Source organism: Lactuca serriola, chromosome 3 (assembly GCF_051521515.1).
Source record: "Lactuca serriola cultivar US96UC23 chromosome 3, Lser_US96UC23_V15, whole genome shotgun sequence".
NCBI lineage: Eukaryota > Viridiplantae > Streptophyta > Magnoliopsida > Asterales > Asteraceae > Lactuca > Lactuca serriola.
In genome coordinates, this window is record NC_136410.1 from 9,199,711 (window position 1) to 9,224,116 (window position 24,406).

At 31.4% G+C, this 24,406-nt stretch overlaps 3 protein-coding genes and 1 long non-coding RNA gene across 4 annotated transcripts; 2 read left to right on the plus strand and 2 right to left on the minus strand.

The window, feature by feature from the left end:
- Positions 1 to 314: 314 nt before the first annotated feature.
- LOC145091412 (RHOMBOID-like protein 2) lies at positions 315 to 2,956 on the minus strand. Its single transcript, XM_079029121.1, has 5 exons — positions 2,576 to 2,956; positions 1,402 to 1,565; positions 1,131 to 1,294; positions 753 to 1,003; positions 315 to 653 (listed from the first exon to the last, which is right to left on the minus strand). Exons 1-5 carry the CDS (start codon positions 2,872 to 2,874, stop codon positions 539 to 541), a joined length of 993 nt encoding a protein of 330 aa, XP_078885247.1. The 5' UTR covers positions 2,875 to 2,956; the 3' UTR covers positions 315 to 538.
- Positions 2,957 to 6,623: 3,667 nt separating this feature from the next.
- LOC145095008 (uncharacterized) lies at positions 6,624 to 7,960 on the plus strand. The gene is made up of 5 exons (XM_079032952.1): positions 6,624 to 6,752; positions 6,833 to 7,201; positions 7,447 to 7,530; positions 7,638 to 7,779; positions 7,935 to 7,960. The coding sequence occupies exons 1-5, from the start codon at positions 6,624 to 6,626 to the stop codon at positions 7,958 to 7,960; spliced, it is 750 nt and encodes a 249-aa protein (XP_078889078.1).
- A 37-nt stretch (positions 7,961 to 7,997) lies between these two features.
- Positions 7,998 to 8,791, plus strand: LOC145094261 (uncharacterized). Its single transcript, XR_013703246.1, has 3 exons — positions 7,998 to 8,175; positions 8,250 to 8,429; positions 8,530 to 8,791. It is a non-coding gene; the product is annotated as an uncharacterized LOC145094261 (long non-coding RNA).
- Positions 8,792 to 14,124: 5,333 nt separating this feature from the next.
- Positions 14,125 to 16,607, minus strand: RFC2 (replication factor C 2). The gene is made up of 7 exons (XM_079029122.1): positions 16,297 to 16,607; positions 15,521 to 15,627; positions 15,323 to 15,424; positions 15,031 to 15,226; positions 14,826 to 14,954; positions 14,547 to 14,741; positions 14,125 to 14,478 (listed from the first exon to the last, which is right to left on the minus strand). The coding sequence occupies exons 1-7, from the start codon at positions 16,459 to 16,461 to the stop codon at positions 14,368 to 14,370; spliced, it is 1,005 nt and encodes a 334-aa protein (XP_078885248.1). The 5' UTR covers positions 16,462 to 16,607; the 3' UTR covers positions 14,125 to 14,367.
- Positions 16,608 to 24,406: the final 7,799 nt, after the last annotated feature.

Genomic DNA, 24,406 nt, shown 5'->3' on the forward strand with positions numbered 1-24,406 from the left:
AAAATGATTGAAGGTACTCATATATGACGAGGAAGGTCATCCGACTAATAAAACAAAAAGTTATGTCTACAAAGAGGTCCTTCAACGATTATAGTAGTCAGGTGTGTCATTGTTTTTTTTCAGACATTTCAGTGTGACCAATAATGCTAACTCTGGTTCTATTACTTTATCTTTTTTTATAGTGTCAACTTTTTAAAACTTTTATATGTATATTTTTATATGTTTCCCCGCGATTTGCGCGAGTCATAATCTAGTTTTTATTAATAAAATTCAAATCATATAACATTACTTTAAAACAAAATAAACTTGAGACGTTTTGTCATTATATGAATTTGTATTTTAATATTAGAATTCCTTAAATCAGTTTTCATTACAAGTGATGTACAACCATATATCGTATCCTAACCAGTAACTACGTATCAAAAATACAAAAATTTACACAACAGAAAACAAGAATTAAGAAATATTGAACCAAAGTCTTCATCATATTAACATCAACCAAATACTAAGCAATCATAAAACCATATCACGTCTGTCTTCACCGGTTATCACATCGCCATTTGGAAGTAGGAACACAGCTCAAGTAATGGCACCAGCTGCAGTGATCATTCCCATTTTCTCCCTTGAAAAGCATGACAAGTCCCACTGTAAATCTGATCCCGATAAAAAAAATAATAATAATTTAATCACTATAGACAATAATCGATAAAATGATTGAAAGTGTATAGTTGTTGAAGAGAAAGCTTGCTTACCCAACAATCAATAAAATCGCGGATATAATCCAAAAGACATATTGATAGACGGTGTACTTGGACTTGCCACGAGCATCAGCAGGAAGACGGCGGCGTTCTTGCCATGAAAATTGGGGTCTCATAAGAAGTACAAATCCAAGGAGGAATCCCGTTAAAAAACCCCCGATATGTGCAAAGTTGTCAACATGAGGAAGCATTCCAACTGCTAAATTCACCAAGATTATGATCACAAGTGTAAACAAAGCCGCCGCCTACAAAACAAAACACACGTCAGATTCCAACTGACATCAGTCCCAGTCTCAGTCAAACACAATACAACTTGTTATGTTTTGTCCTGCATAACAAATTATAAATCATGTATATAATGAGAGTACGCACCTTATTAGCATAAATAGTCCAATTGGTAAGAAGCTCGGACAACATTGCTCCAAGAAGTCCAAATAGAGCACCGGAAGCCCCAACGGAGATGTTGCTTGTTATGAAAAGTGCAGATAGTGTGCTCCCACCGATCCCGGCCAACATGTAGAGTATACCAACTCGAACTGTAATATATTTATACATGTTTAATAAATAATTAGTAGGAATAAAAATTATATGAAAGTTTTTTTTAACAAGATATGTCTTTAAGTAAAAGGACTTAAAGATGTACCGAAACCAAATTGTTGTTCGAGGCGAATCCCGATGAAAACCAAGCTTAACATGTTTGCAAGTAGATGAACGACTCCCGCATGCAACCAAATACAAGAGATGAGTCTCCATGCTTCATGTCCATTCACCACCTTACTCCGCTCTAGAGCTCCCAACTTTTCCAATCTATAATTCAATCAAATCGGCATGTCATGAATGAGAATAAACTGAGATATTGCTTATGCTACGAAATAAATAAATAAATAAATATATATATATATATATATATATATATATATATATATATATATATATATATATAAAGTGGACTAAGACTGTCACTTTTGTCAATGGATAAAAAAGATGGGACAAGAGACAGAGACTCGCTCTTGATCTCTCATATGTGCAAAAGACGTCAATGCCCCCCTCATCCTCGTTACAAAGAATAACCTTAAAAAAGCTTGTTTAGTCTCGTGTAACAAACTACAAGCCTAGCCGTAAAGGCCAAAGCCAAATCATAAACAAAAAGTAGATCACAAAAGAAAATCTTGATCGAGTAAGTAGAAAAGCTTCCATTGTGCAATACAGAAGGCCTAATCATAAAGAACATGTATCTTTTACATGATAATGCTTATGCTTTATATGGGTATGATGGAAAAACTTCCATGAAGAATATAATCTAGAATCATCATTTTACATGATAAAAGAACCCAAAATCATAATAAAGAATCACCTTTTACATCATTGAGTACTGGGTATGTAAGGAAAATTTCCCATGTCAACCAAATAGCTCCAAAATAATCAATTAACACAACCATAATGAGTTCATAAAGTAGAATATTCCCAATTCATAATCAAGAATCATCATGTTACTGGAAACCCCTAAATCAATCAAGAATCAGCTTTTTACATAAATTAGCTGAATGGGTTGGTATGCAAGAGAAGCATCTAATCCCAGATCACAATCAAGAATCATAATTTACAGAATTGCTCTAAATGAATCAAAGTTTAGGCTTGACATAACTTAACTAAATGGGTATAGAAAAAAGGATTCAAATGACAACCAAAAGAGCTTAGGTTTTCAATAAACATAAGAACCCTAATGAGGGGGTATATATATATAAAAGAAGAAAATTCCCAAATCATAACACACAGAATGATAAAACATCAAATGGGCACAAGTGAGAAACACTTACGTGGAAGAAGAAGGACCGAAAAGCGGGTTCTCTTTAAGAGGCTGAAAAGATAGTCTACCAAGAAATTTAGCAACACAATCCCCCTCAAGACTCGAATTGTGGTTCTTGGGACAATCATTAACAATCATGACGACAAGAAACATAGCCACATTTGCAACAACAATCATAGGAACGAGCCATGAAGTCCATTGTTTGTCCGATGATTCAGTGTGATATGTAGAAGATGCCGGCGGTGGTGCCGGTGGTGGTGCACCTCTGTTCTTTGTACTTCCCCAGCTCTCCAGATCTCCATTACCCATCTGTATTGATTCGTTTTTTGGAAGGTAGGATATTATTGCTTAAAATTAGATCAAAGGAGTATATGTCAACTGTAATCGTGTATATGTATATATATACAAAGTGTTTAGGAAGTAACTTAGAAGGAATGGAAGAAAGACAGATTGCAAACGGGTGGTGGATTCACATTTCACAGTGGGGTAGCTTGTCTGTCGATTTCATGTTAGGTGATCCGCTGCTAATACGCGTAACGCCTTACCGGTTCACTCGTTTCGCGTTTTCCAATTGTAATTTGCACGTAAATAAGTTCCTTTAACAAAACAAATTAAACATCTTGTATTTTTATTTGTAAAATAAATAAGGACTATATGTCTATATTTGATTTACTTTAAAATGTTTGATAAATCAATGATTTCGGAAAATATTGGCATCGACTTTGTAAATTAATGGTTGCATAAATTATAGACAATGAAGTGCAAGTAATAAAAAGGTTTTAACAAATGAATATATAATTCATGGTGGTTTGCCAATGTTTCTAATTCATTCAACTTGTTGTGATATTAGTTTTTTTTTATCTTTTTCAATCCATAATATATGAAAATAACATCTTTTTCGATTACAAAACAACATATATACAAGTTCTTAAGCTTATAGTACAAAAAAAAGGGAAGAGAGGAACGGATGAAATGGGGTTGGATAACCCGCTAAATGAAGTATATGTAAAGTGCCACTATTGGATGGGCAATGATCTTAAAGTTTCTACAATAAAAATAAACAAACAAATAAATTAAAGTAAATTAAATAAACTGGATAGAAGTTTAGGTGATGTTTGATTCGCAAAATGTTTATGAAAGAATTGGAATTAAAGTCGGAAAAAAAATATGTTAGGAATTTGAATACAATTGCATATCTTTTTTCGTTGCTAGGAAAATGGTTTAGAAAGGGAATTCATACAAAAAAAGTCTTATGTTCCATAGGCCGTTCATATATTGGGTTTACCATTTAAAAAAACATATTTGTAGTATTCATAATAAAGTTTTGTAAAAAGAAAATTGAGATTTTTTGTTTGTTAAGTGCGATAATTTAATACCATTTTTTTTTTTTTTGAAAAGGCGCTCATATTTAGATGTTCTTATGGCATCTACAATAAAAAATAAAAAATAAATCAAAACAGAAGAGTTTGGTTTGTCGTTTTTAGAAAGAAAAAAAAATGAATTTTTGAATTTTGAATTTTTTTTTTTTATTTTTTTTTTTTGAATTTTTGGATATAAAATACCGAAGCAAAATATCCAAAATTATGGGGTTTTATGTATACGTTTATTGACTAAATACTTATAACCATTATTCATTTATAGTATTTACTGAAAATTATAATAATAAACATACATTATATCATCTCGTATTAATTTTTAGTAAAAAAAAAGTTTCTTAAATTTTAGTAGTATGGTTAACAAAGAAAAAAAAAAGTCAGTTGGGTTTTTCAAACTCAAAAAACGAGTTTTCGGTTGGAAATAAGGTTATTTATTTATTTCAATAGCTTATTGGATCAAATAACGTTTGATAACCGTAGAACCCTATAGTGCAGGCTTTCTTAATATTGATTGTAAAATTACAAGGTTATGCATCGAGCTTTTTTATATTTTTATAAATATTATATACATATGTTTTATAATTTTTTATTGGTAAGATTATAAATAAGCTTTGTAAAAAAAAGAGAAAATGACAAAAATAGCCAATTACACTAATTGCATTACAAAAATAGCCAAAAAAATCGAGATTACAAAAATAGCCACCCATTTCGCAGATGAGAAGGTCCCATCTGCGAAATGGGTTTCTCATCTGCGAAAGTACAAGTGCCTAAAGCACAACTGTGCTTTAGGCACTTGTACTTTCGCAGATGACAAGCCCATTTCGCAGATGGGACCTTCTCATCTGCGAAATGGGTGATTTTTAGGTATAAAAACGTTTTTTTTTTTTTTTCATTTTTCACCATTCTCTACACAAAAACTCTCTCTAACTTTGGACTTCTCTCGGAATTTTGGCTAGTTTTTGAAGAAAATGGAGGATTATGTCAACAATCCCGCAAATATGGTTAGATTTTAACTCTTTTAATGTTTAAAGTTATTTTTTTTTTTATCAATTGTTGTATTATTTTGTGTTAAAAAAGGGTAATTTTGATGTGTTTGATAGTTTTAGTATATTTTTAGTATACTTGAAGTTTAAATGCAAGTAGAGACTGCGTAGATAATGTTTACAATTTGTTATTTTTGTAGTTTTTTTAGTTGTTGTATAACCTGAAATCTTGTAAATTTTTATCCTATAATTGTTTATATAAACTGCAAAATAGTCGTTTGTATATATATTTGTCGTATAAGTATAACATTTGTATAAGTTGAAAATTTGTCGTATATATATTGTTAGAAATTGTTTTTATTTGTCGTATAAGTTGAAAAATTTGTATAAAGTAGTCGTATAACTTGCAAAATTGTTAGTTTGGTGTCGTTTTATTTTTAAATTTTTTTGTTTATATGGTTATATAATGTTAGTTTTAATTAGAAAGATAAAAATTGTTTATATATTTGTTGTTTAAGTTGAAAATTTGTTTAAGTTGAAAATATGTTTAAGTTGAAAATATTTATATAATTATGTATGATATTGTTTTCTATCGTAAATATATTTGTTGTATAACTTGGAAAATTGTTTATATATGTGTATGTTATTGTTTTTTATCGGAAATATATATATTAGTAATTAAGAAAGTATTTGCAGTTCGTAATCATATATTTAAAAAAAATATATTTTTTAGTTATCTAATTTGTTTTTGTGTTTTTTTTTTTGCAGCATGATTTTAGTTTAATGAATACGAAAGCCTTTGCGAACCTAAAAGGCTCTGGCGGTAACATATGGGAAGTCTTTGAAGTTTTAGATGATGCCCGACGTGCTATTTTCAGAAATACCGTCTTTGGCTATTTTATTGATGTCCCTCGTTTACAAGGGGACGCTTTATTGTTTCATAAAATGTTCCTTCATCAGATCCGGCCGGACCCTGTTTTATCTCTAGATAGAATAAAACGTTTATATTTTCGAGTAGGCAATACCAAAATGGTTTATGGGCCGGAAGAGTTTTGTTTGATTACCGGCTTTAATTTTGGGGAGTATCCAAAAAACATTGGGAGAAAAGGGTCGGAAAAATTAATAAGCAGTAAAAAAAGATGTTTACTTCGTGAACGGCTATTTCCGGACCATACTAATAGTTCGGTGAAAATCGGCGACCTGAAAAGTTTAATTTTAAATCAAACATTCCTAGCACTTGACGACCTTGATGCAGTTAAAGTATGTTTGATATACATTTTGTGTGAAGGTTTTTTGGGCAAAGAAGTTAACGATCGGGTGCCACAAGATTGGTTTTATTTGGCTGAGAATTTGGATCTCTGGAATAGGTATATTTTCTTTACGTTAAAAGTTCTATTTTATTAAAGTTATAATTTATATAATAATCAATTTTGTTTTTTTTGTTTTGTTAGTTTCGCTTGGGGTAGCTATCTATGGGATTTTACTTATGTTGACCTTGAGGATACGTGGAATAAGATACATCATTATTTATCACTTCCTGAGCGTGGTCAAACTTTAAAGTATTCCGTCTCAAGATTTACGGCTCCAATTAGGGTATAAAAATTTTCTTATATTTAAATTGTTTTATTGTTATATTTTTTATTTTAATTTTAACTTTTATTACTGTAATTGTACAAAATTGTAGCTATGGATATATGAGATGATTCCGGCTGTTCGTGCATGTGGATTTGCATTGAGAAAAAATAAAGACTTGCCTTGGATGAAAAGATGGAGCGGAACAAAAAAATTGAAATGGGTTGACGTGAACAAGATTTGGTCAAAGATGCAGGTTTAAAAATATTTCGTTTATTATTAATAAAGTTGATTATTATAGTTTTATATGCATTTTTAATATGTTTAATTTTTTAGGAGGGGCTACCACCAAGACAAAACATGTTACCGGGTGATGGTGAGATGACATCTTTTTATTATATGTCATTTCAAGAGTATGTATATGGTGAAGGGAAAGCAGTTCCATCCCCAGTACGGGACCATTTTAGGAGACAAGACGAATCTTCGTCTAGTATGTCGTCCAGTGGTCGCTCTCATGGTAGAGGTCGGGGCAATGGGAAACACAAGCTAGACGAGGTGTTGAAACGGCTACATGCACTGGAGCAGCATGTGTTTATGAACCGACAACCTACAGAGGTTTTTTTTGAAGAAGTGAATAATGAACAATTTTGGAACGACATTATTTTTGAGGAACCGACAGTGTCACAAAGAAATTATGATGAACAGGTTAGTTACACGCTACATTATTTATTAAATTTTATTAACATATATGAATACCTGTGTTCATATTTTATATTTGAAAATATAGGTTGTGCAAGATGAAGTGATGAATAAAAACAATACAACTCAAAATGTTTTTGGTGATACTCAAGACGACAAGGTTGTTATAGATGTTACCTTTACGATTTTAATAATTACTTTTTAATAAAGTGTATTTTGTTATTAAGTAAAAAGTTATATTTTTAATGTAGGTGTTGGAGGAGAGTACTCAGTATGCGGGGAACAAATTTGATGATGATGTGTGTGATGTAAACGATTATAGTGAAGTTAAAGAGGTTATTATATAGTTACATTAATATTAATATTTTGTTTATTTAGATATTATTGCTTATTAAATTATGTGTATTTCGTTATTAAGTATAAAGTATTATCTTTAATGTAGGAGTGGGAGGAGAGGAATGACAATGCAGGGAACAAATTTGATGATGATGTGCCGGATGAAGACGAACTTATAATAATGGGAAATGTAGATTATTTTCATGATGATGATGATGACAAAGAAGTTACACCCGATAAACCTAGGAGTCGAAAATCATCACAATTTTTATGCACTCCTTACACCGAGGTATTCGTTTTATTTATAAACTGATGATTTTATGTTTATGTGAATTATCTGAAAGATATACATTTAAACATTTGAATATTGTTTTTAGTTGCACACGACACCGAAACAAAAAAGAAGAACAAAAAAGAAGGTTGGTATGAAATCAACAAGCCCCGTTCCTCCTCCAGTTTTTGGTGTTGCTCATGACTTGTCCATGTTGCGCCTGCAACCTTACGTAGCAGGCGGTGAGGATGTCATCCAAAATTATGTATTGCATTCATACGATGTGCAGCATCGTTTGTTTAATTTCGTGTTAGATAGAGATTTTTGGAGCTCATTGTTTGGGCATACACACGACGGATGGTTGGAGTCAGCGGTAAATAAATTGTTAATTAATTCTTTTAAAAGTTAATTGTTTTTTAGTCAATAACAAAAGTATCATGTGTGCAGCATATAACCATTTGGTACCGACTTTTGATGGAGAGACGGTTTGAGAGCGACCGACATACAATAATGCCTCCAAATTTTTTTGTTTCTCATGCTTTGGAAGAAGGACAGGACTGGAGGGCGTTTATGGCTGGTATTGCTACATACCCCAACTTCATGGTTGCTTGGTGGGATGTTGATACGGTAAACTTAATAGTTTATATTGAAAATAATATCGTTTTTTTGTTATGTTTTTGTATTGTGATGTAAATAAACATAATTTTATTTTCTGATCCTTATACAGGTCTTATTGCCGATTCATTCATCCCCTAATCATTGGCTATTTGGGGAACTACGATTAGCGTCAATGGAAGTGCATATTTATGACAGTCTTGGTAGAGGTGCTTATGAAAAATTCCAATCCGAAGGAATCTTTTCCAAATTTGAACGTCGGGTGGCAAATTATTTGGACAAGATTAAGTATTGGGCGCGGAGGAACATCCCAAGGATTCCATTGAATATGCAATTCATTTATGAAGAAAACGTTCCCCAACAAAGTAGTCATTTGGGAGATTACGGTGTTTTTCTTTGTATGTTTATGGAGCAATTGGTTTCAGGTCAACCAATACGTGTTCTTATTGACCCAAAGAACGCAACTTTAGAGTTCCGTCTCCGGATGGCAAAAATTATTTGGGGGTCTAGTCTTGCTCCTCTGTAGTTGGATTATATAAATGTATATACAAATTAATGTTGGATTTCATTATTAGTTTATCATTATTAGTTTATCTTTAGAGTTTACAAAAAATATAACGTTACGACAATTACAACAATTTAATGACCTACTAATTACTTATCAATAAATTCAACATAAGAACGACCACAACATTTGTTTTAACGTTACAAATACAACAATTTATTGACCTAACAACTTCAAAACCATAAAAACAATATTGAAAAGCTTACAACTTGTAAACAAGAACTGCCAAGAACAACACCCAAATACAAATGGACACCACATATTCCATGATGAGCGTGAGGAAAAATGTTGGCAACGGATGTTGCTATAGATGGAGACCTATCAGATATAATTGTAAGCTCCTGCATATTTCCTATGCAATCACGTAGTTTTTGAAAAAACCATGTCCAAGAATCAGTACACTCATTTTTGCATATACCATATGCAACCGGTAATATTTGATTTTGTCCGTCCTTAGTAACTGCAAGTAGCATGGTACCTTTGAACTCGCCCTTTAGGTGAGCTCCATCTACTACTAGGGTCGGCTTACAAAAATTGACAAAAGCTCGTACCTACAATACATTGTATATCTATTCAAATACACCAAAATAAATATTAAAAAAAAATTAGGACATGATAATACTAACCGAGCAACCGAGTGCGACGTACAAAAACTCAAACCGATCATCAGCATCTGTTTTAATATGTGTGACAGTACCCGGATTATGTTTGGCCAAGTTGTGACAATACGCCGGAAGTTTGGTAAAAGAATCCTCTTTCGTACCCCTTAACGACAACAATGCATATTGCTTCGCACGCCATGCCTGATGGTATGAGATATTGATATTCAATTGAGCATTCATATCATTAACAATTTCTTTTCCCCGATAAACTCTACTATAGTCTTCAGCCAAAACATCAGCAACATATTCACCCAAAACATATTTGTTTGCTTGTCGATGATTAGGTTGCAACAATGTTGAAGAACATGTGTGTACATCAACAAATTTATTCACTTGGAAAAGTCCATCAGTATTTTTAATTGCTTTTGCTCTTAGTAACCAAGAACAATTTTTCGAAACACACACAGCTTCATACCTTGATTTGGTGGATCTACTTGTCCTCGTCTGGAAACCTTCTCGAAGACATTTTTTACCAATACACCGCTTTAAAAGTTCTTTGTTTTTAAATATACTCTCACATTGAATCTTTTGAAGATTAATGTCTACCATCTATGTTGGGATATCTTCATTATTATCAACTGGCCATGCTGGTACAGGGGGCATACCGTGAAAAAGGTTATCGGGATACTTAGCTTTAACTTTATCACCCAACTCATCTCTATCGGAATTACTTTGTAGCTCGGTTATATCTAAACATACATCACCAACATCAACATAATGCCCGTAAACATGATTTTTTTCATTTTTTTGAGTTGAATTTTTTTTCTTTTTAGTTTTATCTACCACACGCCTATTCATAAGTTTAACTTCTTGTTCGGCAACATCATCACAACGACCACCAACATGATTAAAATATGTACCAACATCATCATCACCAACATACTTGTAATTCTCGGGATCCACATAGTGAATAGGTGAATAACTAACATTAACATTTTCAGCAACATTGTGAAACTGAGGTACACTAGGAGTATTAAAAGTACCTATCGGATCGTTGCTCCCTTTAAAACTGCATAAATTACCAACAACTTCGTTTCCAATTTCACCGCCCCCATTAACCTCCTCAACTTCATCAACCACCACAAACACTTTCACAGCCCTTCCTCCACTACATTTGATTACGTTTATCAACATTCTAACATCCACGTCTTCAACTATAGCTATATAATAATTTAATTCAGGATGGTGGAAACGAAGACTAATTCTATATTTGTCTAACAAACCAATTTTGCTTCTTACCAAAGATACAAAATCACTATAACTAATATACTCAGAAAATATCAAAGCAAGTTCAGAAATACCTCCCTGTGGACATATGTATTCCAGATTAGTTCCATTAACTTGCCATCTCCCACCGGTTACAAGACAAACCAAATATTCAATCATTTTTTGAGCAAATTGTAGAGATAGAGAGTATTTCACAAACAAATAACAACCAAAATGATATTTTTTCTACAAAAGTTTTTATATAGCAAAGCCCATTTCGTAGTCAAACCAATTCATTTCGTAGTCAAACTTAAAAAAAAAAAAAAAAAAAAAAAAAAAAAAAAAATTAAAAAAATTGCATCATTTCGCAGACAGGACCAGAGGATTTCGCAGATGGGACCTATTCCATCTGCGAAATTACCCCTATTTATACCGAAAAAATTTAAAAAAAAAAAAAAAAAAAAAATCTCATCTGCGAAAGTACAAGTGCCTAAAGCACAGTTGTGCTTTAGGCACTTGTACTTTCGCAGATGAGAAGCCCATTTCGCAGATGGGCCTTCTCATCTGCGAAATGGGTGGCTATTTTTGTAATCTCGATTTTTTTGGCTATTTTTGTAATGCAATTAGTGTAATTGACTATTTTTGTCATTTTCTCTAAAAAAAAATCCCTAACTGTTGATGTTTGGTTAGCCTTCTGGTTTGTAGGCATGTCAAATGTCAAATGTCAATTGTGTGACCAAAAACTTATTCAGAAAACTTCCTGTTGTGGATATTTGTTAATATTTTAGTTATTCAAGTTAATTATGTTTAAGCATGAAGTTAGGTAGAACTATATGCTTTGAAGATCCTTCATAGACCAAATAATTTTTGAGCGTACGTATGAATTACGTTAGCCCGATCACAAAGTAACAAAGAACATGTTTGATGTTCCTGTCCATTCTTAAAAAAAGCAAGCATAAAAATTTTATATAGTAACCAAATTTTCCTAGTAATTATAAAAATGATAACAAACTTTCGTTAATTAAAACAAAGCACATGATATGTGTCTTTTTTTAAAATCATGGAGTGGATTATGAATCCAATTGTGATAAACATACCAAATATTAAATAAATAAATAAATAACCTTGTTTCGATTAAGCATTTTAATTGGTTTGGAAAATTAAATTAAATTAACTCTCAATCAATTTTGATCTTGACAAACATGGTATAGATTTGGATACCCTTTAGTGTGTTGTTTTAAAATCACTTAAGGATGACTACCTTTCATAAAAAGTGTTTTGAGGCTGTGAATCTTACGATTTTTTGGACGATTTGAAAGTTTTACGACATAATTTTTGAAATGACTAAACGAGAAAATACAACGATTTTTTATCTACAATTACGTATTCTTATTTTGGTTTTACAGCAGGAGTAACAATTTAGACTCAAAATTAATTGGGTATGGCTTCAAAACTTAATATTATTATAAGTTTTATGTAATTATCATGTTGTGCCTATCATCTTGCTAGGCTTTTAATGTAATTATATTGTGCCTAATGCCTATCATCTTGCTATGCTTTTAATGTAACTCTCCTGTTCCAAAAAAACTAAAAAAAGTATGCATTAATGTTTTGAGCTTTTTCTAGAATATGAAACTATATTATTTTTTGTGACATTCATTAAATAACTATATCTTGTAACACTATATCAGAAAATAACCATATTTTTTTATAACATAAATGGCCACCAAATTGGACAATATGAGTTGTCAAACTCAATTATTATTTTCACAATTCAACCACAATTTTGGAAATCTTGTTCCAAATTTCTTTGTGTATTCCATGTAAACTCTTCTCATACAAATGACATATTCCCCTTTATGGGAATCTAATTATACCTTTGAATAAGACAAAACTGTAAAATTGGTCCCTGTGGTATTCAAAAATCTTTGGATAGGGCCCAAAAAGTTTTCAACTTGCATGGATGGTCCAAAATCAAGAATTTCCTTTGGTTTTGGTCCCAAAATCATGAATTTCCTGTGAATTTGGTCCATAAAGCACTTGTAATGACCGTTTTGCCCTTCTAATTTCTTTTTGTATTTTTTCATATTTATTTTTATACTTTAATTGAAAATAAAAAATGCTCACACTCTCTCTCTCTCTCTCTCTCTCTCTCTCTCTCTCTCTCTCTCTCTCTCTCTCTCTCTCTCTCTCCCCCCAATCGGATTTGGTCCCAACCCCATCTCTCATCATCTCCATTCATCGCACCTCCATTTTTCCGGTAACACCACAACCACCACCGATTATCACCTCTTGTACATTTCAAAGACAAATCTGGGTTTACCAACAATTCTTCCTATAACACCCCCTTAAATTCAGGAATCACCAATCAAGACATGCTCAAGATAACACAGTAATAGGTGATTCCAGGGAGGAATCATCAATTTCTGAAAAAATCCTAGGTGGAGAAAATGAAATTGAAACATAAATGAAAGGGCAGAGTAAGGAGAACGGGTGTAGATCAAATAAACAAATTACCAATGATCTAGAGTTTACCAGAGCTTCAATCGATGTCAGAGTACTTGAATCAGCGGCAGAGGAACTTTTTGTTAGGGTTAAGCAGCCTCTAAATCGGCTTTGTTGGTTATGGTTTCAAGAATCATCGATAAATAAGGCCCAGGTAAGATTTTAACGGTGACAGAACATAGAAATGCTTTGTGTGGATCTGATCGTTAGGGTTAGGAAGATACGGAGAAGGAAGCAGAGAACGAGCTAAAGGGCATGGTGGTGAATAAGGGGATTCCAGAGGGTGTTTGGTTATCAACAATGGAGTCATACTTACAAGTAGTAGGCACTTCTGGGACAAAGACAACAATGATTGTGTTTCTTAGACTTCTAGGGAGGTCACACGTCAGTGCTACCGCAACAATTAGGGTGGTTCAGAGAGTAGTCGGTGATTGTGTAAACGGAGAAGGAGCTAGGGTTAGGAATGATTCGTGTGGATGAGAGATAGATAGATAGAGAGAGGTTGTGGGGTTTATTTTATTTTCTATTTTTCTATAATTATTAAAATACTAAAACAAATAAAAAAAATATAAAAAGTAATATTAAGTGCAAAATAGTCCTTTCAATTTTTTCAGGACCAAAACCAAAGAAAAATCTTGATTTTGGACCATCCATGCAAGTTGAAATTTTTTTGGACCCTATCCAAAGTTTTTTGAATACCACAGGGACCAATTTTTCAGTTTTGTCTTTGAATAACAAGAAAGCTAATTGTAGGAAAATATATTACTAATGCACAAAAACAAACTAGAGATTAGAAATTATAAAAATTTAAAAACTTACAGCACAACTGTACTGATGGTTTCAGGTTAATTGGTTGCAAGATTTGATCCTATTTAAAAACTTACCAACCATCAACAAAACGAAGAAGAAGAAAAAGAAAATTAAGATCTAGTACAGATGTCAGAAAAAGAAGCAATGCCAAATAAAAAAAATAAAAATAAAAGCAAGCTTCTTTTTTGTCATTGCCTTGCTCTTATGCTGCTTTAGCTGTAATACAAGCAATCGAGAGCTTTGAAAGCAGACCACATAGTTGAAGATATGAACCAACTCCCTCACAGATCCTCATATGTGCAAATCCAGTTTCCTGCAATTTTTTATAATTAATAAATAACGTTTTTTAACTTTTTTTTATTATAAAATTAAAGTTGTTACCTTCATGAATTCCAGTTTCAGATACTCTGCCATGTCATAATTCTTTATGATTCTGAAAAGGGTAGTGATGATATCAGTTGGTGAATATCCCAAATCATAAAGCTGCTTCAGACCAGAACAAGCATCATCAAATTTCCCTTCTACAACATTCCGGACCATATTTTTCACATGCAGAGGATGAGGCTGATCACACACCTGAAAACCCAATAAAAAAAAAAAGCATTATTTTTAATTGACATTTTTAAAAAGCAGCAATAAATCATTATTTGAATTTGTGACCTTAAAAACATTTTCTTGATTAACAAATCGAAATCCAGTATAAGTTGCTTGTAAATTATTCAAAGCCTGTCGCATATCACCATCAGCAGTAAAAATAATCGCTTCAAGCCCTTCTGGGACATATGCCACCTACATTAGTAAAGTGATGATATCAGTAGGGGTAGAATTGGAAAAGATTTTTAAAGTAATATAAAGGGTTACCTACCTTTTCTGCATCAACCACAACCATGAGCCGACCAAGGATTTCTTGATCAGATAACCTGGAAAATCGCACAAGGGCACATCTACTCTGAATGGGTTCGATTATTTTTGCTGATGTGTTGCATGCAAGGGCAAAACGGGTAGAGTTTGAATATATTTCCATTGTTCTCCTCAGTGCTTGTTGTGCTCCAGATGTCATGCTGAATCAATGATCCCCAAATCGAAGGTTAAAATGAAACTTATGAGAGAATAATATAAAAAATGATGTTGAAAGATGAAACCCTAGAACAAGATACCTGTCAGCTTCATCCAAAATGATTACTTTGTGCCTTCCAGGGGGTAGAGTGACTTTCTTCTGTGCAAACATCTTAATTTTGTTTCTCACAACATCAATACCTCTGAAAGGAAAAAATAGAAAAGAATGGTGAGATTGAAAGATAGGCAAACAGATTGAAAAATAGGGATGTAAACCAGAATTAGCACAAAATGCAGACCTGTCATCTGATGCATTAAGCTCTAAAACTCCCTCTTTGTAATTTGGTCCAAGTAACTCATGAGCAAGAGCTAATATGCTTGTGGTCTTACCTGTTCCAGGAGGACCCTGAAAATGCATAAACGGAGTAATGCTCAAGAAAGTATATTACTCAATCAAGATAAACTATGCATGTGTCCACACTACACTATGTACAAATCACTCTACTATCAATCGTTAATGATTGGGTTTAGATAAATATATGACTGAAAAATCAATGTGGTATACTTCATAGCAATTGATTGTTTAAAAGAATAAAGTATGGCAGAAGAAAACCAGTACATTGAAGGATCTCATAAGCATTAATTTTAAGAAACGCTGTTACTTGGATCAAAAAAGACAGCTTCTTTACTGGAAACATGAAACAAAACCACCAGCTAGGCATTATGATTCCAAATATAATCCATTTTGATATATTAGATTCAAATATCTACACCAATGTCAAATTCGCCTTAAGGAAACCAGAGGTGAGTTGAAAGATTGGAAAAGAGAAAACGAAACAAGTTGAGGTGATGATAGATCTTTGATAAAAGCCCTAAAAGTGAATGTAAAGCTACTTAAGCGGATCAGTTTAAAATTTGTTATAAAACTTAGTGAATGAGTTCAATATTCCTAGCAACATACAGAAAACAAAAGCAAATGTAAATCGATTTTAACAACTCTTTCGTTCATGTGCATCTGTAAATGAGTCCACTGCAATAAGCAATTTGACCATAAGATTAGGGTTTTCTTACTTACAGCTAAGATGAGATTTGGCATGTTACCATCGTGCGCAATTACTTGAAGCCTGGAGACGGCATCTTCGTTCCCAACAATGTCTGCCACTTTTGTAGGTCTGAACTTCTCAACCCATGGAATTTCGTAGCCATGGCTTGATGACAAGGAAGCTGATGAAGAAGCCATAGAAATCTGTGGTCAGGGAAATCGGACCTCACTACTGTAAGAAACCCTAGAGAGTTCAAAATGGAGGGAAAATGGCAAGGAGAGGAAGTATAATATACCCTAACTTTTCTCCCCTTTCCTATTGAAACTTTTTAAGTTTTGGCACTCGTATTACGGTTGTGTTCTTTCGATCCCCTAATTCGATTTTAACTAAAAAAAATAATAAATTGCAAAATGGTCCCTATGGTTTGGTCGAATTCTTAATTTTGGTCCTTAAATTTAAATTTTGATAGGTAATGTTAAGGTTTTAAACGAACTGAACGTTCGGCGAACCGTTCATGAACTTTTTGGCAGAAAGTTCGTTTATGTTCATTTATTTAATAAATGAACGAACATGAACACAAATTCTCGTTCGTTTAGTTAAATGAACGAACATGAACAACGGTTTCGTTCGTTTATGAATGTTCGTTTATGTTGTTCGTTTACGTTGTTCGTTTACGTTCCTTTATGTTTGTTTGTTTAAGTTTTTTTTTAACTTCATATATCTTCAATTGTTTTTTATTACATTATTGTATTATAGTTCGTTTATGTTCATATATGTTCAATTGTGTTTGTTTATTTTTGTTCGTTTATGTTCGTTTAGCATGTTCACGAACATAAACGAACGAACATGAACAAAGTAATTTGTTAAACGAACGAACATGAACAAGAAAACTTCGTTCGTTTATTTGTTTGTGTTCGTTCATTTGTTCGGCTAACTTAAACGAACGAACATGAACAAGTCTTTGTTCGTGTTCGTTCGGCTCGTTTACAGCCCTAGGTTACATCAATGCGGTTTGTGAAAATTGCACTTTAGTTTCTTGGTCAAAAAAATCATTATATAATTTAAACGAACAAAACATTAAAAAAATATTTAAATAAAACTTCAAAAATATTAAAAGATTTTTAAACCATAAAAACAAACATAAATAAGTAAAGCAAAAAATAAAGAATAATAATAGTGGTATGATTTTATATAATTTAGATAATTGATTTAAAAAATAGAAACTAATTTTATAAATAATCTATAATAATTCAATTAAAATAAAGATAAAAAACAATTATATATATATATATATATATATATATATATATATATATATATATATATATTGTTAAAGGAAAGAGAAAAAAGAAGAAAGGGTAATTTGGTCTTTTTATATGGAATAGGACCTAAAGTGCAATTTTCACAAACCACATGAATTTAGCCTATCAAATTTTAAACTTAGAGACCAAAATTAAGAATTCGACCAAACCACAAGGACCGTTTCTTTAATTGACTCATAGAAAATAAGAGGTGTTAGTGTTTGGTTAGCCTGTTGTTTCCATAAGATTTTAAATTTAGGGTAAATTGTAAGGAAATATAATAAAATTTTGATTTTGATAGCGAACTTTTAATTTTAACAATTATGTCATTATATTTATAATTTTGTTGCAATATCAACTAAATGACCGGTTCTCCTTGTTCTCCTAGTAATCATTTTTCCCAAATTGCAATAAAGTCACTAAGTTTACCAAAATTTCAATTTTGACACCGAGGTTCAAATTGCAAGAAAATCACTATATTACCACCAAATTTCAATTTTGACACCGATATTTTTTTTTTCTCATTTATGTCATTACATTTACAATTTTGTTGCAGTGTCAACCAATTGAGCGATTTAGGAGATGTTATTGTGGTTTAGAAGCTCAATTTGTACAACAAATATATGAAGGTCGATCCAGAAGTTCAACTTCACTTACAAGTCAGGGAAAATGGCATAATCAGTATTCCAGGAGATGTTATTGTGGTTTAGAAGCTCAATTTGTACAACAAATAAATGAAGACTCCTATAAGGTCGATTTAGTGGTTCAAACTAACTAAACATCTCTTGGATCAACCTTGTATGGTCATCATTTACTTGTTGTACAGATCGAGCTTCTAAACCACGATAACATGTCCTAAAAGGTTTAGTCTGCACTTTGCACTGACTTTTAAATGAGTTTGAACCACTAGATTGACCTTAAAGAAATACTATATCGAATAAAACATTAAACATTATAATAATGTCACTAAGATGGTATTATAGTCTAGCATGAAGCTATGCACATACCCTCACTATACCGAACCATGTATATACCAAACCAGGTACATACTGGACCAAGTGTATACCAAACTAAGGCATGTGTATCGAACCACAGAAAGTAACAACTAAAGTACAAGGTGTCATTACAAAAGTATTAAAGGCTATTTGAACCTAGAGTAATATAACATGTACCACGACGTGTGACTGATGGACCCTTTTACTATCAATAAACAATTGTCAAACGGCTAGTAAGTACACAAGAGTGTACCTTTGGGTATATGACCATTAATGTGACACGATGGAAAATTTGCTCGGTACATAAAGAGGTCACCACCTCCTAATATCGACTATAAATAGGTAACCAATACCACTTTACAAGGTATATGATCATACGTACTCACTCTATTGAGCTCCACATAACTTACGACATATTTTCTTAAGATATTCACTAACTTTATCATCGAAGCGTTGGTCCAAGATCCCCTCCCTGCCAATCATCTTACGAGTTGTTTGTTATCTCTATGTTTATTGATTGTGAAGGAATCGTTAACTCGTACAATAGATGAAAGGTGAACCTGGGGGCACAACAATCACTTAGGCTAAAAGGGTGATTATGCAATTTTCGCTGACTTTTAAGTAAGTCTGAACCACTAGATTGACCTAAAAAGATAAGTGAAATTGGGTTCAATGCAAACCTTATATTTCACATATCTTTTTAGGCCAACCAAATAAATGAGCTAAAAGAAGAAAGGCTACAACCAAATCAATGACATGACAATATTGTGACGTGGAAGTCACGTAAGATCTTATGTGGTAGGATTGAGTTTCAAATATATGGTTTTGTATCGAACGCAATTTCACATATCTTTTTAGGTCGATAAAGTGGTTCAAACTCACTTAAAAGTCAGCACAAAGGGCGTACTTACCCTTTTAGGTGACATTTTTTATTATAATGTTTAACGTTTAATTCTTGTTAGAGTATTTCTTTAGGAATGACATCTAAGATCAATCTAGTTGTTCAAACTTACTTAAAAGACATTGAAAAATACATACTCGCTTTTTCAGGAGATGCTATTATGGTTTAGAAGCTCAATATGTACAACAAGTAAATGAAGACCCCTACAAGTTTGATCCAGGGGATGTTTAGTTAGGTTAAACCACTAAATTGACCTTGCAAGGGTCTTCATTTATTTGTTGTACAGATCGAGTTTCTAAACCATAATAACATCTCTTGAAATTATGACTATGTCATTTTCGATGATTTGTAAGTGAGTTTGAACCGTTGGACCAAACTTTCAATTATTTGTTGTACAAATTGAGCTTCTAAACCATACTAACATCTACTGAATCGCTCAATTAGTTGACATTGCAACATACTTGTAAATGTAATGACACAAATGAGAAAAAAATCCGATGTCCAAATCGAAATTTTGTGGTAATATAGTGATTTTCTTGAAATTTGAAACTCGGTGCCAAAATTGAAAATTTGGTAAACTAAATGACTTTGTTGCAATTCGAAAAAAAAATAGTTACCAGGTGAACAGAGAGAACGAGTCATTTGGTTGCTATTGCAACAAAATCGTAAATATAATGATATAATTGTGAAAGTTGAAAATTCGATGTTAAAATCAAAATCATCATACTATATTATAAATGAAGCATTTTTTCTTTCACCACATTCATTTGAAACTCTCATGCATTTTTTCTTTCACCGCATTCATTTGAAACTCTCATGATTTTTCAATTTCTTTTTAATAATGATTATAAGTTGGTTAATAAGATTAAATAAATATCAAACCTAAAGTGTAATGATATATAAACTAAATTTCAATATTAAAAGAATATCTTTACTTCTACTTATAAAGTTATGTTTTTTAACTTTTTATATATTATACTTAATTTATTAGTTTTAATATATTGTTAGATGTAAACCATTATCATTTTAAAGCTATAACTTTTGAACAATTTATATAAATTATTTAAATTATAAACTTAAATATAAAATTACAGGACCAACTTAAATATAAATTTTAGTTTAAATTAAACAACCTAAAAATATTTTGTAAATAGTTAAAAGATAAATTGTAGTGTATTTCTAATAATGATTATAGTTTGATTAACAAGGTTAAATAAATATCAAACCTAAAGTGTAATCATAAATAAACTAAATTTTAATATTAAAATAATATATTTATTTCTACTTATAAAGTTATGTATTTAACTTTCAACATATTATACTTAATTTATTAGATTTAATATGTTGTTTATGTAAACCATTATCATTTTAAAGCTATAACTTTGGAATAGTTTGGACAAAATACTTAAACTGTTAATTTAAATATAACATTACATTGTCAACTTAAATATAAATTTCAGTTCCACATAAAAAAAACTCAATGAATATTATGTGAATAGTTAAAAGTGATAAATTATAGTGCTAAATGCAAAAACTAATTTATAATATCAATTTAACTAAAATATTTCCTAAATATATTTGTATAATTGTTAAAAGTTTTCAAATAAGTAGCTTAAAATAACTTACAATAACAATAGCTAAAAATAACTCTATATAAATGATTATATTGTTATATTTAAAATCAAAAAACAATGTCTGATGTTTTAAGTAATTATAGTGATAGAAATTAAAACGTTAAGAAAATAAATTAACAATAAGTCATATATTATATTTAATTTTATTCATGAGTTACTCGCAGATAGAAGTCATTCAAACGGTTGAGATTATACAGTTATACTAGATGTATATATTATCATAGAATTCAAAATAATCAATATATTATATCAATTTAGTATACGGATTATGACTTTAACTTTTTAACATATTATAGTTAATTTATTAGTTTAAGTATGTTGTCGTATGTGAGCAATTATCATTTTAAAGTTACAACATTTGTATAATTGATGAGTTGATGCAAAATAGTTAAATTATTAATTTTAATATAATATTAAACAATTAACGTAAATCAAAATTTCAGTTAAACTTTGAAAAAAAAATCGAGAGACTGTTTTCTAAATAGTTAAAGATTATAAATTATAGTGTTAAACCTAAATTGTAATCCTAAATAAAAAAATAAAAAAAAAAATAAATAAAAAAACTATTTTTTGTAATCATTAACAATTTTTAAATAAATAGCTTAAAAATTACTTACAATAAGAATAGTTAAAAGTAATATTATATAAAAAAACTATAATATTTTCTTTAAAAACAAAAACAATGTTTTTTGTTTTAAATAACTAGAATCATAGAAACTAACAATATTCATCAAATAAATTTTAAAAACATTAAATTTATGAAATCAAATTAAAATAATCAAGAGTTTCAAAATACGTTAATTTAAATAACTTAGAACAACAATAGTTAAAAATAAAATTATATACAAAAGTTATATTGTTGTCTTTAAAAACAAAATAATGTTTGATATTTTAAATAATTACAGTGATAGAAATTAAAATCTTAAGCAAATAAACTTTTTAAAATTAATTAATCATAACAACAACTATAAATATCATTAAATCATATATTATATTTAACTATATCCATAAGTAAACCTACAATTAGACGTCATTAAGACACTTAGGATTATACAATTTTAAAAAATATTTACATTATATAATTCAAAACAAACAATGTTTATATAAACTTATTATAAAATTTATTATATAAAAATTAATAACAATTTCATTGATATATTTAAAAAGCATATATTTTTAAAATTTTCAAATATATTGTTGTATTCTGCGCAACCCACGGGTATTCGACTTGTTATTTGTCCTTGAACCAAAAATTGGAAATTAATTGATTTGGAATTCCAAAAACTAAAATCATACCGTATATAGGTTTAAAAAATAGACAAAATTGCAAAAATAGTCGCTGTGGTATGCAATTTTTTGGATTAGTGGTCATTTTGGCCATGTTTGTACGTAAATTTGGTCCCTCGTAAAATTGAAATGACTGAAATGCCCTTCTGATATATTGTTTTATGTTTTTTTACCTAATTTAAATGAAAAATAAATCAATTAATTAATTTGGGCCCACATCTCTCTCTCTCTCTCTCTCTCTCTCTCTCCCCTTTGTTCTAATCGACCCTCTCAAATAAACCACTAAAGACGGAATGGTTTTGATGATCTCCACCCTTGAATAACCCATCATTGTCGACGATTCTTCCTCCCCCCCCCCTCACCACACGACTTTCGTCTACTTCCTCCTCCCGCACCGTCGCCGCCTGCTCCTTCCCTTCTTTGCCCTAACCCGTTTTCCCTCTCATCGTCGCCAATAGGCCTGCTCCTTCCCTTCTTTTCCCTAAATCCTCACATGAACTCACCGATTTCTCTCCATCAGGCACCAATGACAAACTTTGGAAAACACAATTATTTTTGCTTGGAATTCATCAATATAACTCCCGCAACCCGGTTCGTGTTCTTAACTCTTGTAAACAAACCCCAAATCCACTGCAACCTGGAGAAGTTTTTTGTTATGTTTTTTAGAACTTGAACAGAGAAGGGGAATCGATGCTTGACCCAGGGCATTCGGTGGGAGCACGTGATGACGCCATTACGGGTGCAGGTGTTGGAGCATTGTGCTTCTTTGACCGAAGACTAACCAATGTGGGTGGGGAACTCATCGGCTCTACAACAAGTTTCATTTTGATTTTAGGCCATAACTGTGATGTTTCCCCTTTTTGTATATGGAAAAATCAATTCCAAAAGTGGTTTGTACATGGGTGGGGAACTGTTGGGAGATGAAGGTGAAAGAATGGTGTGATGTGTCTGATCGTAGGTGCAACAGGTCGGTCCGGTGTTTGATATTTGGTTTCATCAGCATGTATGTGTATGTGTGTTGAATCAAGTTCACCAGTTTGTGAAACCTCATAACAAATTGAATCGATGTGTGCAGTTTGTTGAACGATGTGTTGTGTGATGAATATGCTTTTCAGATCTGAGAACTTAGGATTTTTTTTCAGGGTTCATCAATGTATGTGTGATCAATGTATGTATGTTGAATAATATTTCATCTTTGTGTCTTTTGAATCATGGCTTTTTCCTTGATCAGATTTCGACACTACCTCATCAGATTTGGGTTCATCAGTGTGGGATGATAACGGAGAGAGAGACAGAGAGAGAGAGAGAGAGCGAGGTGGCCCCACTTTTTTAATTATTAAAATAAATAGAAAACAATTAGATTTTAAAATAATGAAAGAAAAATGAAAAATAAATACCCCAAGGGCATTATAGTCATTTCAGTTTACTAAGGGACAAAAAACGCAACGAAACTACCTCAAAAGGACCACCAATCCAAAAAAGTCGTGGTTTGGACTAAAACTCCAAAAAAATGCATACCAGAGGGACAATTTTTGCAATTTTGTCTAAAAAATAAGATGCGCATTCAATGCAACTGATTATATAAGAGTGAAGCAGATTACAAATTTGTCCCAGATGCACATTCAATGCAACTGATCATATAAGAGTGAAGCAGATTACAAATTTGTCCTTGTGGACTTTATTTCCACTTGGTATCCCACGAAGTGCCATTGCAAAATCAAAGAAAAAATGGATGTTAAGCCGATATGATAAAGTCAAAGCTACAAACATAATTTGATAAATTGATTTCATGGAACCTAGAATTGAATTAAAACCAAATATTAAAAACACAAAGGTTGTTATTGCTTTTTGTAAACTAATTTTTAAGAATTTTTAAATTGCCAAAATAACCAATGTTATGTTTGAAAAATATAACAAACTTGTTGGTATTATTATTATTATTATTATTATTATTATTATTTTACAACTACCTCCTATCTAAGGTCATTTCCAATGCATTGAACTTATATGAGTTCAATAGATTG

Bases quoted from the DNA above. Each gene is read 5' to 3' on its own strand.
- LOC145091412 (XM_079029121.1), bottom strand. From the start codon at position 2,874: ATGGGTAATGGAGATCTGGAGAGCTGGGGAAGTACAAAGAACAGAGGT. The intron at 1,566-2,575 runs GTAAGTGTTTCT...ATTGAATTATAG, and splicing joins TTCGGTCCTTCTTCTTCCAC to ATTGGAAAAGTTGGGAGCTC. The intron at 1,295-1,401 runs GTACATCTTTAA...AATATATTACAG, and splicing joins CGAACAACAATTTGGTTTCG to TTCGAGTTGGTATACTCTAC.
- LOC145095008 (XM_079032952.1), top strand. From the start codon at position 6,624: ATGATTCCGGCTGTTCGTGCATGTGGATTTGCATTGAGAAAAAATAAA. The intron at 7,531-7,637 runs GTTATTATATAG...TCTTTAATGTAG, and splicing joins ATTATAGTGAAGTTAAAGAG to GAGTGGGAGGAGAGGAATGA. The intron at 7,780-7,934 runs GTCGAAAATCAT...GAAACAAAAAAG, and splicing joins TACACCCGATAAACCTAGGA to AAGAACAAAAAAGAAGGTTG.
- RFC2 (XM_079029122.1), bottom strand. From the start codon at position 16,461: ATGGCTTCTTCATCAGCTTCCTTGTCATCAAGCCATGGCTACGAAATT. The intron at 15,628-16,296 runs GTAAGTAAGAAA...ATGCATTTTCAG, and splicing joins TGCCAAATCTCATCTTAGCT to GGTCCTCCTGGAACAGGTAA. The intron at 15,425-15,520 runs GTCTGCATTTTG...TTTTCCTTTCAG, and splicing joins CTTAATGCATCAGATGACAG to AGGTATTGATGTTGTGAGAA.